The following is a 19,634-nucleotide window of genomic DNA, read 5'->3' on the forward strand; positions in this document are numbered from 1 at the left end:
TATTTTTCCTTTTCTTCTTTACCTTTAGCTTCTCTTCTTTTCTCAGCTATTTTTAAGGCCTCCTCAAACAACCATTTTGCCTTTTTGCATTTCTTTTTTTGGGGATCGTCTTGATCACTGCCTCCTGTACAATGTCATGAACCTTCGTCAATATTTCTTCAGGCACTTTGCCTATCAGATTCAATCCCTTGAATCTATTTCTCAGTTCCACTGTATAATCGTAAGGTCATACCTGAATGGTCTAGTGGTTTTCCCTACTTTATTCAATTTTAGTCTGAGTTTGGCAATAAGGAGTTCATGATCTGAGCCATAGTCAACTCCCAGTCTTATTTTTGCTAACTGTATAGAGCTTCTCTATCTTTGGCTATAAAGAATATACTCAGTCTGATTTTGATGTTGACCATCTGGTGATGTCCATGTATAGAGTCGTCTCTTCTGTTGTTGGAAGAGGATGTTTGCTATGACCAGTGTGTTCTCTTGGCAAAATTCTATCAGCCTTTGCCCTGCTTCATTCTGTACTCCAAGGCCAAATTTGCCTGTTGCTCCAGGTATTTCTTGACTTCCTACTTTTGCATTCCAGTCCCCTATTATGAAAAGGACATCTTTTTTGGGTGTTAGTTCTAGAAGGTCTTGTAGGTCTTCATAGAACCATCCAACTTCAGCTTCTTCAGCATTACTGGTCAGGTCATTGACTTGGATTACTGTGATATTGAATGGTTTCCCTTGGAAAGGAACATTCTGTTGTTTTTGAGATTGCATCCAAATACTGCATTTCAGACTCTTTTGTTGACTGTGATGGCTAGTCCATTTCTTCTAAGGGATTCTTGCCCACAGTAGTAGATGTAATGGTCATCTGTGTTAAATTCACCCATTCTAGTCCATTTTAGTTCGCTGATTCCTAAAATGTCAATGTTCACTCTTGCCATCTCCTGTTTGACCCCTTCCAATTTGCCTTGATTCATGGACCTAACATTCCAGGTTCCTATGCAATATTGCTCTTTACAGTATCGGATTTTACTTCTATCACCAGTCACATCCACAACTGGGTGTTGTTTTTGCTTTGGCTCTGTCTCTTCATTCTTTCTGGAGTTATTTCTCCACTCTTCACCAGCAGCATAATGGGCACCTATCGACCTGGGGAGTTCATCTTTCAGTGTCCTACCTTTTTGCCTTTTCATACCATTCATGGGGTTCTCAAGGCAAGAATACTGATGTGGTTTGCCCATTCCCTTCTCCAGTGGACCATGTTTTGTCAGAACTCTCTACCATGACCCGTCCATCTTGGGTGGCCCTACACGGCATGGCTCATAGTTTCATTGAATTAGACAAGGCTGTAGTCCATGTGATCAGTTTGGTTAGTTTTCTCTGATTGTGGTTTTTAGTCTGTCTGTCCTCTGATGGAGAAGGATAAGAGACTTATGCAAGCTTCCTGATGGGAGAGACTGACTGAGGGGGAAACTGGGTCTTGTTCTGATGGGCAGGGCCATGCTCAGTAAATCTTTAATCCAATTTTCTGTTGATGGGTGAAGCTGTGTTCCCTCCATGTTATTTACCTGGGACCAAACTGTGGTGGAGGTAATGAAGATAATGACGACCTCCTTCAAAAGGTCCCATGCACTCACTGCTACACTCAGTGCCCCCAACCCTGCAGCAGGCCACCGCCAACCCACGCCTCCACCAGAGACTCCGGACAATCACAGGCAAGTCTGGGTCAGTCTCTTCTAGGGTCACTGCTCCTTTCTCCTGGGTCCTGGTGTACACAAGGTTCTGTTTGTGCCCTCCAAGAGTTTGTTTCCCCAGTCCTGTGTAAGTTCTGGCAACTCTGTGGTGGGGTTAATGGAGACCTCCTCCAAGAGGGCTTATGCTATACCCAAGTCAGCTGCACTCAGCCCATGTCTGCTGCACCCAGAGCCCCTGCCCCTGTGGCAGTCCACTGCTGACCCGTACCTTCACAGGAGACACTCAAACACAGTTCTGTCTTGGTCTCTGTGGTGTCTCTGGGTCCTGGTGCGCATAAGGTTTGTTTGATTCCTCTGAGCGTCTCTGGCGGGTATGGGGTTTAATTCTAAACGCTATTTCATCCCTCCTACCGTCTTGCTGGGGCTTCTCCTTTGCCCTTGGACATGGAGTATCTCCTCAAAGTTGCTCCAGCGCCTACCGTCTTGCTGGGGCTTCTCTGCCCTTGGCATGGGGTATCTCCCCACAGTCGCTCCAGTGCCACGCAGCTGCAGCAGCTCCAGCACTGCACAGCCACTGCCACTCTTCCTTCAGATAGTGATAATTACCTCCTAATTCTTTCCTGTTGAATTGCATGAGTTAGTACCTCCAGAACTATGTTACATAATAGTAGTAAATAATGGTTTTATTTATTTCTCCCCTTTAGAATATTTCTGATGTTTCCTCATTCACCCTGATACTAACTTTTGTGTTGTGTGTTAAGAACCTGTTCATCTATTCTGATTGATCAAATGCCTTTTTAATGAAGGCAATGGCACCCCACTCCAGTACTTTTGCCTAGAAAATCCCATGGACAGAGGAGCCTGGTAGGCTGCAGTCCATGAGGTTGCTAGAGTCAGACACGACTGAACAACTTGACTTTCATTTTTCACTTTCATGCATTGGAGAAGGAAATGGCAACCCATTCCGGTGTTCTTGCCTGGAGAATCCCAAGGACGGGGAAGCCTGATGGGCTGCCATCTATGGGGTCGCACAGAGTTGGACACGACTGAAGTGACTTAGCAGCAGCAGCATGATATTTTTACTTTTTGATCTACTGGTATATTCAGTTTCTTAATATTGAAACATCTTTGTATAAATTCATTTACTCAGCACATATTTATTGATTACCTATAATTATCCCATAGTAATAAACAAAACACAAATATCACTGTATTCACAAAGCATACTTTCAGTGGGAGAGTTAAATGAACAAAATAAATGCAAAATTGTATTTTACATTGGAAGGTGATTAATGCTATGAAGGGGAAAAAGCAAGGCGAAGTGATAGCGTGTACTAGGGAAGCTAGTGGCTGCAGTTTTAAATACTGTGATCAGGGAAGACCTTACTGAGAAGGCAATTTGTCCAAAGACTTGAAGGCATCTGTCCCCATCAGGAAGTGAGGCTAGGATGCTGGAAAGTTATCTAAGTGGATATTTAAATCACCAATGTTTAAGATACCAGTTAATGTTAGAAATATCAATAGAGAACAAAGAACTATTCTTAGAGAAATAGGTATAGGAAATCTGACTCAGGAATTGGTAGATGATGCCAACAAGGAGGGTAATTGGTGGTATAGTATGAAGACATGAGATTTATTTTTAAAAAGATGCAAGGAAGCGGAGGCAGGGCTAATGATATACGGGAATTGGGAGGGAAAAAAAAAAGACAGGCACAAATTGAGAAGACTATAAGGGAATCAGTGTCATCAAGGTAAACTAAGGTAAACCATCAGTTTAAGAAAAATTGCAGAGAATATTTAGAGGCTTATGAGATAAGGGATGTTGTACTAGTGTTCCAGAAGATCTAATGGGAGGGTTTCATGAGTTGGTAAGGGTTAGGAAATGGAAACAAAATAGAAGCTAGGAAGACCAGATGGTAATTATTAAGTGATAAGGAAAGACTTAGAAATCTGAGGCTTCCTGTGTTTAGTGACAAATAGAGATAAAAAGGGAGAAGGCAATGGCAACCCACTCCAGTGCTCTTGCCTGGAAAATCCCATGGACAGAGGAGCCTGGTAGGCTGCAGTCCATGGGGTCGCTAAGTGTTGGACATGACTGAGCGACTTCACTTTCATTTTTCACTTTCATGCATTGGAGAAGGAAATGGCAACCCACTCCGGTGTTCTTGCCTGGAGAATCCCAGAGACGGGGGAGCCTGGTGGGCTGCCGTGTATGGGGTCACACAGAGTTGGACACGACTGAAGCGACTTAGCAGCAGCAGAGATAAAAAGTATAATGAATTTAGTTCCAACAGCCTCAAAACAGATAATGGCAGTGAGGCTGTGTTTGGGGATAAATGTGGGTACCAATAGAAGTATGAAGGTCCTCTAGATGAGTGTTCTTACTCCAGAATGAGCTGGGCTTACTCTGGACTCCTGTGAAAGGAGAGGAATCATGCTCATGATCTTATGAAACAGACATGGCCATATGGTACTGGAATGTTATAGAAAATGTATCCACTACTTTTAAAAGGTATCTGTTGGTTTCATATCTTAGTTTTTGAGAACATATACCTCCATATTTTTATATCCAGAGGTAAATATTTATACAATTTCAAAGTACGGGGATCTATCCCTTTAATTTTTTTTTTCATTTTCCTATAGATTATCATTGCTCCTGAGAGTTTTTATAAAATACTATGGTTGCACTGAAAAGCATATCTCACATGTGTTTCCATAGGTAAACAATGGGAAGTTAAATCACTGAAGCAATTCAAAATGAGACTTAACCAAACTTTTCTGTTAATCAAAATCTCCTAATATTTTTGTGTTTCAAATGGAGACTCATATAGTCTTAACTTCTTTGTCAAGAATCAAATATACTGGAGATGGCTGCTGTTTTTCAAATTTTTCTGTATATATTAAGCTTCACTAAAATTTCAGTAGATCTCATAGATTAGTCAAGTCACATATATAAGGTATGTATCGCTTATTCTTATGTTCTGGCATTCAGGAAGTGATAGTTTAGAAGAAAGCCTAAAATCGTTGATTTCTAACAAACACTTGCTATTTGACTTTCTCATTTTGATTTTCAAACAACTTAGAATATGATCAAAGACACTTATCAGAGGAACTGGAAAGTCTATATTAATCACCTACAGATTATAGGAATATACTGTCTTTAAGAACCATCTTGTCATATAAATCTAACATAAGAATAAGACAATAAAGAGGAAATCTAAACCTCAAAATGAAAATCTCACATTAATGACCCCACTCCCAAAAGCTTAGGGATATTAAGCTAGCTCTGTTACAACACATAGGGGAGAATAAATGAAAGACAGTGAAAACAATTGGTAAGCAATTTGACCTACATTTACCCATTTCCAGGAAAGCCTCAAAGCGAATTCCTAAAGAGCCTGAAGGAGTAGTTTTGACTACTCTCCTGAAGACAGGCTGAAGGTGGAAAGAAGGAATCTCACAAACTTTAAATTAGTGGACTCTTTTCCTGTTTTATCCACATGGCTGGAAGGCAGAAGTGTAAACTAAAGTTAGCGTTGGGTACAGCGGTAGTCAGGCTTTGAGATGGCCCACAATGATTCTCACCTTCTGATATTCTTCCCTTTGTGTATTCCACTCTCACATCGAATGGGGCTGACCTGTATAACCACTAGGATATTATAGAAATGAAAGTATACAACTTCTGAGGCTACAGTTCTGAAAAAGGCATGCCTTCTGTCTCACACTTTTGGATCATTCACTCAGGGGAGAAGACAGCTGTTATGTCTTAAGGACAGTCAAGGCTCTAAGTCCTATTGAGAAGTCCATGTGGTGAAGAACTGATGTTGCAGGAAGGGGAACTCCTTCAAGGGCCCGAGAATGGGCTCTTGTCTAATACTTGAAAATGAATTATCTGAAGAGACACACATGCTGACAAAGCAAGAGACTATTGGAAAGGGGTGCCTGGGTGGAGAGTAGCAGGGTAAGGGAACATAGAAGAACTTCTCTGCCACGTGGCTCACAGTCTTCAGTTTGTAGTAATGGAGTTAGTTTCTGGATTGTCTCTGGCCAATCATTCTGACTCAGGGTCCTTCCTAATGGTGTATCGCTCAGCCAAGATGGATTCCAGTGAGAAGGATTCTGGGAGGTTGGTAGGACATATGAACTAGCATCTCCTCTATCCTTTTGACCTTTCCTGAATTCTTCCTGCTCGTGGTAGCTTGTTAGTTCCACATCCTTTACCAGGACCTCCTGTTGTAAGATAACTCATACACATGGTTACTGTGGTGCCTAGCCAGTGTAGGTGGTTTTGGTCAGTGATTCCCTTAACACTGAGTTCTCGTGCCATCAGATATGTGAGTGAGTCATCTTGGAGGCAGATTCTCTAGCCCCAGTAAAGCCTTCAGATATCTGCAGCTCAGCCAATATCTTGAACACAAACTCATGATAAACCCTACCTAAGACAGAACTACCTAACTAAGCCTCTTCTGAATTCCTAACCTATGGAATATATATAAGATAATAAATGTTTATTGTTGTTTTTGAGTCATAAATTAAGGAGGGAGGAAGTATAATTGGTTTTGGTTATACCACAATAGATAACTAATAAACAGTAACTATTAGGTTGGTACAAACATAATTGCAGTTTTTGCATTGTTGAAATGTGCCGTTTGATGTTAAAATACATTCTTAATAAATGTGGTTATGTTGTACATCATTTCAATGTGCATTTCTCAGTTTATGCTTTTTTTGCTAATGACTTTGCATGCATGCTTAGTCGCTTCAGTCGTGTCCTACTCTTTGTGACCACATGGACTGCAGCTTACCAGGCTCTGTCCATGGGGATTCTCCAAGCAAGAATACAGGAGTGGCTTGCCATGCCCTTCTCCAGGGAATCTTCTCAACCCAGGGAAATGACTTATTACTTGCTGTTTATTTTATATTAATTTTGGACTATGGGAATAATGTTATACAAAAAGCAAATTCAAGCGATTTTCATATTTGAGTTCAAAATGAGTCATAAAGCAGCAGAGACAACTCACGAAGTGAACGATACATTTGGCCCAGGAACTGCTAATGAATGTACAGTGCACTGGTGGTTCAGGAGTTTTGCAAAGGCGATGAGAGCCTTGAAGATGAGGAGCATAGTGGCCACCCTTCAGAAGTTGACAGCAACCGATCGAAAGGATCATTGAAGCTGATCCTCTTACAGCTACACAAGATGTCAAAGAAATCAACATCGACCATTCTATGGTCGTTGAGCATTTGAAGCAAATTGGAAAAGTGAAAAAGCTTGATAAGTGGGTGTCTCATAAGCTGATTGCAAATAAAAAAATAATTTTGTCATGTTGTCTTCTCTTATTCTTCACAAAAACAAACCATTTCTCCATCGGATTGTGGCGTGTGACAAAAAGTGAATTTTATATGACAAACTGGCAACAACCAGCTCAGTGGTTGGACCAAGAACAAGCTCCAAATCACTTCCCAAAGCCAAACTTCCAGCAAAATAAGTCATGGTCACTGGTGGTCTGCTGCCAGCCTGATCCATCTTTCTGAATCTGGCAAAACCATTACATCTGAGAAGTATGCTCAGAGCAAATCAGTGAGATGCACTGAAAATTGCAACATCTGCAGCTGGCATTGGTCAACAGAAAAGACCCAATTCTTCACAACAATGCCTGACTGCATGTCACACAACCAGCACTTCAAAAGTGGAACGAATTGGGCTATGAAGTTTTGCCTCATCTGCCATATTCCCCTGACTTCTTGCCAACTGACTACCACTTCTTCGAGCATCTTGACTGTTTTTTGAAGGGAATATGCTTCCACAACCAGTAGGATATAGAAAATGTTTTCCAAGAGTTCATCAAATCTCGAAGCATGGATTTTTATGCTACAGGATTAAATCAACTTATTTCTTGTTGGCAAAAATGTATTGATTGTAATGGTTCTTATTTTGATTAATAAAGATGTGTTTGAGCCTATTTATAATTATTTAAAATTCAGTCTGAAATCGCAATTACTTTTGCACCACCCTAATCTGGTTCCATCACTTCATGGGAAATGGGGAAACAGTGGAAACAGTGTCAGAATTTATTTTTCTGGGCTCCAAAATCACTGTAGATGGTGACTGCAGCCATGAAATTAAAAGATGCTTACTCCTTGGAAGGAAAGTTATGACCAACCTAGATAGCATATTCAAAAGCAGAGACATTACTTTGCCAACAAAGGTACATCTAGTCAAGGCTATGGTTTTTCCTGTGGTCATGTATGGATGTGAGAGTTGGACTGTGAAGAAGGCTGAGCACTGAAGAATTGATGCTTTTGAACTGTGGTGTTGGAGAAGACTCTTGAGAGTCCCTTGGACTGCAAGGAGATCCAACCAGTCCATTCTGAAGGAGATCAGCCCTGGGTGTTCTTTGGAAGGAATGATGCTAAAGCTGAAACGCCAGTACTTTGGCCACCTCATGCGAAGAGTTGACTCATTGGAAAAGACTCTGATGCTGGGAGAGATTGGGGGCAAGAGGAGAAGGGGACGACAGAGGATGAGATGGCTGGATGGCATCACTGACTTGATGGACGTGAGTCTGAGTGAACTCCGGGAGTTGGTGATGGACAGGGAGGCCTGGCGTGCTGTGATTCATGGGGTCGCAAAGAGTCGGACACGACTGAGCGACTGATCTGATCTGATCTGATCTGATCTGAACAATAGGTGACAGAACCAGAATTCAAGCCCAAATTTGACTCCAAAGGTTGATCTCCCAAAAGGTCAAAGATTTGCCAATGAAATTTTTATCAGTTTTCCTTAGTTACCTATTAAAATAATTTTTTAAATGAATTCCATTTGTATCCTATGTAAAGAGAGGAACATCAATTCCTTTGGTCAGTGAAATACTGTGTTTACTAATACTGGACACGTTAGGTCTTGGGTACAGTCAGTTCTAAGTCAATAATAGCCATGTCTATTTTCCAGGTATTCATTAAAAGTATTTTTGAAGAAGTCTGATTCATGTTTCGGGAGGAGTCTTTCTGTTGACTCTTCATCAAATCTTCTACTTTATGAGATATTAATGTGTACCATTCCACTTAATTTGTTCTTTCTCCTGTCTCTCTTGTGAAACCATCTTAGTACACAATTTTAATTTCCTCAAAAGGAAAAATTACTGAGTTGTTTCTGAATTACCCTTAATTAGACTTGCAAACAATTTTAAGAACCACTTTGAAGTTTCTACCCAAAAGTTGTATCAAAATTTCATGTAAGTCATTTTTTTTTAACTCAAATGTCATTTCAACGCTGGGGAAATAATCTTTTACCTTGAAAGATATAAACATTTCAAACTAAAGAAAAATTTTTGTATTTCTGAGTCCAGGTGAAATGAATCATCTGGCAACTAAAGAACATCTCAACCCGACTATCCTATCTGAATGTTATTGTGGTAAAAAATGGTCTTTCTTGTCCAATGGACTGCTCATTTAATTTGAGGTAGAGCCCCTATAACTACCTCTTTGAGAAATGTTCTGTTTCTGTCATTAAAAGCATCTCTATTTTAGAAGATTTGAATTTTTAAAATATAAATTGGGAGGTAATTGTTTAATGAAAATATGAACCAAAGGATACATTAGATGGTAGGACCGCTAGAGTTCTATTTACAAATGTTTGTTTATATACAGATTTAATAAAGTAAAATATAACTCACAGACATGTATTTATTCACATACTTTATATTGTGAAAACACTATCGCCTATTTTAAGCTTCTTGTAAGAAATTCTGATTTTTCCCACTGTTTATTTGATAGGTATTTCCTTTGTAATGTATTGCTTTTATCCTTGTTATTTCAGCTTTGAACTCAACAGATGTTCAGAATTTGAAGTCTTCTAGCTCATATTAGTGAAGACTTCATAATTTAACTTAAAGTTGTTTATGGAAACTATATGCTGAGAGAGAGATCAACTTCTATTGAAAAGAGAATAGATTAGAGTTAGAGATTAGACTTTGTATTGTGATAAAATACACATAATATACAATTTACCATAGTGACATGTAGTGTGCTCACAATGTTGCACAACCATCACCACTATCTAATTCCAGAACATTTTCATCAACTCAAAAGGAAATCCTTTTGTCACACCTCTTTTCTCCTTCCCCAGTCCCTCCAGTAACCACCAATCTGTTTTCATTCTCTATAGATTTGCCTATTCTGGATATTCCAGATAACTAGAATCCTACAATATGTGACTTTTTAGCTTAATGTTTTCAAGGATCATTCATGTAATAGTATTTCATTCCATTTTATGGCTGAATAATACTCCACAGTAGGGATAGACTACATTTTGTTTATCCATTCATCAGTTGATGTGCATTTGGGTTTTTGATGCCTTTTGGCTATTGTGAATAATGCTGCCCTGAACAAAAACATTATGTACATAATTTTGTTTGAGTGGTTGTTTTTAATGCTCTTGAATACACACACACACACATATATATACTCAGGAGTTGAATTGCTGGGCCGTGTGGTAATTGAGATGAGACAGTTTTGAGTGAAATCTTATTAAATCAATAAATAGTTCCATTTTTTGAGTAGTGGTCATATTGTTGTTTCTCTTGTTATGTTAGCAAGGTTTCTGGACTCCTACAGTTCTCTAGGAAATGTGGCATGGGAGTTTATGCCAGGAGACTACAACATAGCATCACCAACCCACACCCAACATGAGAACTAACCATTTTTTATACAAAGTACCCAGTGATATAAAGGCAGTGGAAGGTTCCCAGCTCTAGCAGGTGTACTAGCATGCACCTTCAAGCAATGAAGGTACTGGCATGTAACCATAGTGTTTCAATAATAACTTTAAAGGCAGATAAAGCGATGGCACCCCACTCCAGTACTCTTGCCTGGAAAATCCCATGGATGGAGGAGCCTGGTAGGCTGCAGTCCATGGGGTCGCTCAGAGTCAGACAGGACTGAACGACTTCACTTTCACTTTTTACCTTCATGCATTGGAGAAGGAAATGGCAACCCACTCCAGTATTCTTGCCTGGAGAATTCCAGGGATGGGGGAGCCTGGTGGGCTGCCATCTATGGGGTCGCACAGAGTCAGACACGACTGAAGCGACTTAGAAGAAGAAGAATCTTAGTCAAATTACAGATGGTTGCCTTGGTTCACTCACTAAACTTCTCTGTATCTTGGTTTCTCCATCTGTACAATGAAGATAATAAACACTGCTTCTCAAGATTGTTATAAGAGCAGAGTCTGGCACATAGTTGGCATTTAAATAAATTTTAGTTCTCATTCCCTCTTATTTTATTGGACTCTTCAAATTGTTCTTCAAGACAACAGTATTTTTCTTCTCATTTTTTCTTTCAGGTGAAAATTAAACTACCAAACACCAACCCTTCTGATATTAAAGTTGACATTCAGGAGATGATCCTAGACCTCCGTACTCCTAATAAGTGAGTAAAACTTGGAGCTAGAATAATGAATGTTATAATATTAATGAATCTTTTGTCAATATCCTTTATAAAAGTGTGTGTAGTTATTTTGTATCACCCCCAAAGTCAGAAGAAAAGTGAAAAAGTCAGTTAATCATTCAGATGTTTGATCTGGTTAATATAAACATAAATATATTTGTAAATACCTAGATTTTTTACCACTGTACATGCGTAGATTTGGAGTAGGTTGATACCACCAAAACATAGTCCCTGACATTCAGATATAGTTTGCTTATCTATGACGAAAAACAGCTGGAGGTGAAAATCTTTTAAGTTGTAAGTCTTGCATGTGATATTTTGGTACAGTGATGGCATGAAAGAAGCAATCTTTAAACGTTTTGGATATTGTGGGGCTCTAAGGTTGTTTGCGAAGAAGGTAATGGCACCCCACTCCAGTACTCTTGCCTGGAAAATCCCATGGACGGAGGAGCCTGGTGGGCTGCAGTCCATGGGGTCGCTAAGAGTCGGACACGACTGAGCGACTTCACTTTCACTTTTCACTTTCATGCATTGGAGAAGGAAATGGCAACCCACTCCAGTGTTCTTGCCTGGAGAATCCCAGGGATGGGGGAGCCTGGTGGCTGCCGTCTATGGGGTCACACAGAGTCGGACACGACTGAAGTGACGTAGCATAGCATAGCATAAGGTTGTTTGATTATATTCATCTAAAAATCAATGAAAAGACTTATCAATTACTTAAAACAAAAATCTAACAGCTAATTTATCACTGGATCCTCAAGTTGCATGAATACATTTTAAATTAATGCAGATGATAGTGGAATAATTCAATTAAATATTTGATATGTTCAAAAATAGTCTTGTTATTATACAAGTTCAAATGCTGTTCCCCAAACACAATATATAAGGTAAAATTCTGATAAAATGTTTACCCTGAAACCTGGATAAATCAACCCTGTCTCTCAAAACTAACTATATAAGGAAGGAATCAATAGAACCTGGCATGTGCTAGATAAAATATCTGAATATCTCATTGCTTTGTTCACTTTTCAGCTGGATGTATAGCAGTTAGCACACTTGGTTGACTGCAGTGGACCTTTGTTAACTCATAGACATTTCAAAATGGGTGTGGGGAGCAGTCAGATGCTAGCATATTATCTTCCTTCCATTATCAGTACCTATAGTTCTTCTCTGTTGATCATAGGGCTTTGAGAAAATAACAAAATTAGATCTCTGCTACAAAAGACTTCTATGTGTAAACACACCAATGTACATGAGTAGCTTAACTTTGATTTCTACAATAGAGGAATTTAACTACAAATGACCTACAGAGGAATACATATCAAATATTTTCTCCTTACTTAATATAATTTTAAAAATATATTCACTCAAAAATTGTCTCATGTTATGAAAATCACATTCCTTATTTTCACCATTGACATCAAGGAGTATAGTAATTTTTTCATTACATGCTATACACACATTTACTCTTTCCACACAACCTTTGCAAGGGAAGTTGGTTAAATGAGCAGTCAATCTTCCATGATATTTGTGCACTTGTTAAAAGCACAGACATCTACACACCATGGAGTTAATTTCCATTCCCGTAGCGGTTCTCACTGTCTCCATCAATCTTTAGGCAGCTGCTCTGGCTATGCTGTCATTCCAGATATCTTTCAAAGCCCACTAAATGAAAGACTCACACAGAGATATTTTTCCAAATAGAATGTGGGCTGCAGTAGGTCATTTGGATCATACAGTACTTATATATTAAATGCTCAGCACATAAAAGTACTGTCTGTTAAGAAAAAGGTCATTAATTAAGAGAGAAGAAAGAATTAAAATTTTTAGCTCTTTTCCTAAAAACTCAAACATTCTTTGGAGCCCTGTTATTATCTGAACTAGTATTATTGGAAATGTGTCTTGTTTTGAGTTTGCCGATATTCACATCTACTTTCTTTAGTTTCTAACTTTGACACCCTGTAACACTATGCTTACTGGTTTCAAGAAGCATAACAGTGGACATTCTGTTCATGTACCTATAAGGGAAAATGAGCGGAATTATTTTAACTAAATTGACTAGATATCAATCTATTGATAGTCAATTGCATTAAAATTATGAATAAAACCCAGATTTTTAGCATTTTAGAATGAAAAGAAATGTTTGCTGAATCCTTCATTTTGAAAAACTGGTTGTTTTGGCATATAGATTCCCAACAGGGTAGATAGAAAGGAGGAAAGATAGGTGAAATTCTATAATGTCTCAAAATCCCTGGACTTTATCTTCATATGGGGTTTGATTATTTTTTAAGATGGATTCTTAGAATATCTTCAATGAATTCCTTGAATGTGATAATAAAAACACATTCTAAAGATAAACATGAGTTAATTTCTGGTTGTTTGTTACTTTAGATTATCTCACTTTTGCTGTGCTCCTTTGATTTAGATTGAATTGACTGATATTCAAAGACATAAACACCTAAAAAAAAGTTTTCTAAATGGAATAGTGAATTGCAGCTCAGTAGCTGTTTCTGCTTTCTTTGAAAATAGTTATATATCTCCAACAGGAAACCTTAAAAAGGCCATATCTTTTTTAAGCCCAGATATGTAAATCAAATAATTCATAAACTACATAAAATAAAAAGTACATTATGTGAATATGCACAGAACAAGGTTGTTGTATATTTAAATCTCTTGGCAAGAAACATCAACTTGAATTCTCTAATATAAATTTAAGCATATAAGTCTCAAAACTAGAATTCACTGTATAGATATTTTTTTGTTTTTACTTTCATATATTATTATTTGCATTTAAATAATTTCTAAAGAAAAGCAACACTGGAGAGACTTTTTTTTTTACTTTTTATTTTGTATTGGAGTATAGCCAATTAACAATGTTGTGATAGTTTTAGGTGGACAGCAAAAGGACTCAGCCAATATGCATGTATCCATTCTCCTCCAAACTTCTCTCCTATCCAGGCTACCACATAACATTGAGCAGAGTTCCCTGTGCTACATAGTAGGACCTTGTTGGTTATCCATTTAACACTGGATAAACATTTGATCAGTGATTAAACTTTAGCTTTTTAAAAAGCAAATATTTTTCAATGTAAAGGCAGAGAGATTGGGTTTAAATGTTCATTCATATTTTATTATAGTACTGATCTATACTAGTTATTCAAATATCATTTTCTAGTGACCTATTTGCTCTTAATTCATTTATTCGTTCACTCAACAAATAATACTTTCCTTCTTTTAAGAGCCTAAATAAGTTACACAGTTTCTACTCAAAATTTTTGTATGTGAAACTATACTACTAAGGACTAGACAAAAATGCAGGGATGGATGGATCATTCCAATGGCCACTAACTGTCTTTTTTTTTTAATTTATTTCTTTCTGGACAGAGAAGTGCACATTATCATTGGAACTTCTTCAGCTGATTTATAGTTGTCTTTTGGTGCAATGAAACTGTCACCACTGAGCTTTGCTTTCTTTTAAAAGTGAATATATTATCATTTGTAGAATAAGGGATGAAGCAAATCTAACTCTAGTACAACCTATATTGTAAACAACTTTAAAAAGATGGACTCTCAGGAACTCCCTGGATGTCCAGTGGTTAGAACTTGGCACTTTTACTGCCAAGGGCACGGTTTAATCCCTGGTTGGGGAACTAAGATCCTGCAAGCTTCATGGTACAGTCAAAAAAAAAAAAAAAAAAAAAAGATGGACTCTACATGGTTTTTGCACCCACTTTTTTTTTTAAGATTCCAAATATTACAGGGTATATTAAAATACATTGCGATTTCATTACTTCAAGTGGAGAGAATTGTTTCTCCTACCCTAAATATCTGGAATGGAACAAAAGTAACAGAAAACTTCTCCTTTAGGTTCCAGAGCTGTGTGATAAATACTTTTAATGAGCCCAGTTTCCTGAATTTAGGTCTTTGCAAATGAATAATGAGGAGACTGATTTTCGAGGATTTTGTTTTCAAATACTAGTTCTTTGTACAAGTATTCAATAAGTACCCCCTAAAAATTACCCAAATTACCATATTCCTTTACCAATTTGGATCTTATACCTCCTAAAAGAGCTTTTCTGTCCACTTTTTATAGAGATCCTCAAGCCCTCTCTGTTGAGAATGTGAGGTAACAAGTGCTTCATGTATTTAATTTTCTTCAGATACCAGCATGTGCTGACCCCATGCATAATTCCAATTCATACCACTATGACATATTTATGGATGTCTCATCCTAGCCATGCGTCTGAAGCATACAGCTATCCAGCAACTGAGCCATAAACTACAAACTACACTCAGCAGTCTCTCACAGGAAATTTCTGTCAATGTAAAGTAGAAAGAACCAGAGGCAAGCAAAAGAAAGCACTTTCATTGATTGGGTATTGAAATCACTGCAGGCCTGAATTTCAATAACTACACCTGGAGTAGAGATTCAGTTTAAAGTAATGTTAGCAGAATTATTGTAGAACTAGTTGAATTTCAGATTTCTGTCAGGCAGTCACATTTCTTTTACACATAAGGATGACTGGCAACAGATCTATCCAAACAACTTAAAGTTGCAGTGGTTCTATTTCTATGCCAATAAACACAGCCTGAGACTATGTTTATATAATGCAAAATGAGGTCAATTTAGAAAAAAAAGCTTGCTTGCTTGCTAAGGCACTTCAGTCTTGTCTGTCTCTTTGTGACCCTATGGACTGTAGCCTGCCAGGCTCCTCTATCCATGGGATTCTCCAGGCAAGAATACTGGAGTAGGTTGCCATGCCCTCCTCCAGGGGATCTTCCCAACCCAGGGATCAAATCCAAGTCTTTTAAGTCTCCTGCATTGAGGGGTGGTCCAAACAGCTGCTTGGATTTTTAGGGCCAGAAAAAAAAAAGGTATACTATTTGTGTTAATTAGGCATATTTTTGATCCAGTATTCATACTGTCTAGTTTTTTGGTCCCTAACATTGCGATGATATATATTGCTTCCCATTGCCTTTATTAAAAGTGGTATCTTCTTGGTGTCACTGGTTCTAGGTTTTTATTTTGTTTTTCAGGAAGCTGCTGCTAACCCTTCCCCATCCTGTGGACTGCAGCAGTGCCACCGCCTTCTATATACTTGATGTTGAGACTCTCGAAGTCACCATGACTATGAAACGAGAGTTGGATTTCATTAATTTTTTATGAAACAGTGTGGACAAGGATGAAAAGTGGCAAATAACACTGATTAAAAAATAAAAAAACTTTGAAAAAATTAGTTAATGTTTTCTGTCTTCTCTATTATTCTGACATATTGAAAAAGGGCTTATGTTCAATTCTAGTGCTATTCTGATCATTTACAGTCATTTATATTAATCTAGTAGGAAATAGTGTTTTCTCATACTAATAAGCTATCCCATTTTTATAGTGATAGCTGGATGGAATTTACAGGTTAACCAGTTAGATTGCTACATGCCCATTAAATAACTGAAATATGACCATGAAATGGTTGGTTCACTTACTTCAATAGTCTAAAGGCCTTAAGCCATTTGATTATACCATGATACAATCAGTAACATAGGAATTGGTCATTATGATCACCAGAAAAGTTTAATTGATTTCCTTTTTTATTTAATCAAAGGATTTCTAGTGTTCTCTGTTTAGGCTCTCACTATTGTTCAGGAACATACAAATAACAGAAGATTATAAATATACAAGGCTTCCCTTGTAGCTCAGTCGGTAAAGAATCTGCCTGCAGTGCAGGAGACCAGGGTTGGATCACTGGGTTGGAAGATCCCCTGGAGGAGGAAATGGCAACCCACTCCAATATCCTTGCCTGGAAAATCTCATGGACAGAGGAGCCTGGTGAGCTGCAGTCCATGGGGTCACAAAGAGTCGAGCATGACTGAGCAACTAACACACACAACTAACACATAAATAGTTTGATGCACCATACTAACAACCTGTTTTACCTGAATAAGAAATACTCTTGAACACACAGTGTTATTCGGCTTCCTCAGTCTTGCTCTCAGTGTTTGGATCTATTTAGGTTAAAATCTTTTCCTTTTGTGCACTAATAATTATTAACAATGCCTCTTTGGGTACTGTGTTTATATTTAGTAGTTGAATTCCTTGACACTTGAATACAAATAAAAATGTGTGCATTTACAAATACTATTCTCTCTCATTTCCTATATTTATTCATAATTGGACATACTTATTTTATGAATTATGTCAATGTGCCCTGCCTCTTCTGTACTATATAGCATAACTTTATTTTAGAATTATTTATGAATAAATCATATTTTAAAACTTGCGTGACTTAGTCTTACACATCATTGCAGAAATCTGGAGTTACCTGGGGGTAAGTTTTGAAAAGAGATAATGGAAAGATGTGAGCTATTGTGATGTGATGTGAGCTAAATACTCAAGCAGATATTTTCTAAGCTTAATTATACAGACAACTATGAAGCATCTAGTTTGTGACTAGATCAAGTAAAAGGAAAAGACTGAGATTTTGGGAAAAGTGGTTGTGTTAAAACACTAAATTCTTGCAGAGAATTTGACTTTGAAATTACCACCAAGACTTTCTTCTCTGGAGGCAGGAGTTGAGGGTGGTATTAACTGAAAGGAAATTAGTGTCTGTGAATTTAAGTCCATGATGTTACAGAATGAAGAGTGTCCTACTTTGCTTTCATAAGATCTTTTTAAAAAGCTGTATTTTAAGAATTTAAGATTGCACCCTAAACTTTAAACTCTGGAATAAGCCTAAACAGTAACCAATATTTTTCTTCTCTAGAGAGCAACACTGAGTCAGTGGAAATTGTATCTTTTTTTTCCCCTGTGTACTGGCCCTAATTACAAAGACCATTATTATTCAAACTGACAATGTGTACAAGTTGTCCCTGGAAGAAAAGATAGAGCATATCCAGGTCAACTTGAATCAGGCTTTGGTTATGTGAAACTGTATCAGTTTTATAATGCAACAGTGCTTCAAGACAATGAAACGTGATCCAGTAATTTATACCCATCCAGAAATCATCCTACTTCACTGTCTTTGGCTTCAGAAGTAACAACTTCATTATCACTGTTGTTTGTTTTTAAACTAATTCACAGGACTTTTCTCCTTTAAATAGGAATCCTCCACTAAAGCAAATGTAGATAAAGAGAATACAAAAGGAAATTTATCTTCTCAGAATTTTTCATGGCCTCTCAGCCATGACCCAGAGAACTGGAAGTTAAAACCAGGATTGTGGCATATTATTAACCTTCTCCTTCATGAACTTTACCTCCCTTGTTGGTTTTATAATCTCTGGTTGACTTTGTACAGATTCATTCATTCATGCACTCATTAATTAATTCTTTCAACAGATACTTACTTAGCATTTATCACATGCTGGGCACTATGTTAGATGCTAGGCATATAGCAATGAGCAAACTAGATGTGGTCATTGTCCTCATGGAGCAAGTAGTTTAGCAAAGGAGACCCAACAATAACCAAGTAAACACATAAACATATATTTTCAAATTTATTATTAGTATGAAGGAAAAGAAAGGGTGCTTTTGAGAATATCAGAAAAACCAAACCTAGTCTGGGAAAGGAGAGAAGAAAAGGCTTCCCAAAAGATTTGATACTCAACTGAAACATGGAGAATACCTAGGATTTAACCATGCAAAGGGAGTGTTGAGGGAAGGAAGGTAATAGGGCTTCTAGATGCTAGGAGTAGCAAATGTGAAGACCCAGAATGGAAACAACCTGGAGCACAGAGTTCAAGGAAATGAAAGTCAGTGCAGCTGGAGTAGAATGAACCTGGCAATGACTGGTGGTAACGTTGGAAATGCAGGCTGCAGCAATGTCATGTAAACTTTACAGGCTAAGGTTAGGAATTTGAATTTATTCTAAGTATTTTGGAGAAGAGGATGTATTGGGAGGCAAGAATGAAAATGGGGAGACCACTTAGGAGACTGTAGCCCAGGCAAGTTATTCTACACTTCATCCTAAGTAAAATTCATTGTTAATTTTTTTGTATTTAGAAAAAAAACTGCATGCTTACACAGTCCAAGCAGGAAACTTTAACAATACAGAAAAGCTCTTCAAAAATAAAGCAAAAATTTCCTACCATGGGCCGGGACCAGGGTCCAGTGCAGAGAGCCCTTCGTCCTGGGACAGGGGGCGCGGCCAGTAAGTTTTATTTTTCTTTTAGAAAAAGAAATAAAGGAAAAATAAAGCAAAAATTAAAATCACCTGTAAGCAAACAAACCATAAATAACCACTCTTAATCATTTTTAATGCTTCTTTCTAACCCTTTTTTCTAATGCATAATAGATATTATTTTTCTGCAAATAGGAAGATAACACACAAACTGGTTTTATAACCTACATTCTTTTAATTTCCAACTGCATTCTTTTGTATCATCTGTTTCTGGAAATTCCAGTTGTGTTGCATTGTGATAAAAGAGTGTGATAAATGATCCATGTGTATTTTTAAAGAATGAATATTAAATAATGAATATTCTATAATTATTGGGTACAGAATTCTATACATATAT

General features: G+C 37.7%; 1 protein-coding gene across 1 annotated transcript in view; it reads left to right on the plus strand.

Annotated features, from left to right (window-relative positions):
• Window positions 1–16,293, plus strand: part of DNAAF6 (dynein axonemal assembly factor 6) — a 41,804-nt gene extending 25,511 nt beyond the window's left edge. Inside the window, exons 5-6 of the mRNA XM_055564706.1 lie at window positions 11,023–11,108; window positions 16,164–16,293. Of these exons, the coding sequence (XP_055420681.1) occupies window positions 11,023–11,108; window positions 16,164–16,293 (216 nt within the window). The remainder of the gene's footprint in view (window positions 1–11,022; window positions 11,109–16,163) is intronic.
• The last annotated feature ends 3,341 nt before the right edge of the window (window positions 16,294–19,634 follow it).

This window comes from Bubalus kerabau, chromosome X, assembly GCF_029407905.1.
Source record: "Bubalus kerabau isolate K-KA32 ecotype Philippines breed swamp buffalo chromosome X, PCC_UOA_SB_1v2, whole genome shotgun sequence".
NCBI lineage: Eukaryota > Metazoa > Chordata > Mammalia > Artiodactyla > Bovidae > Bubalus > Bubalus kerabau.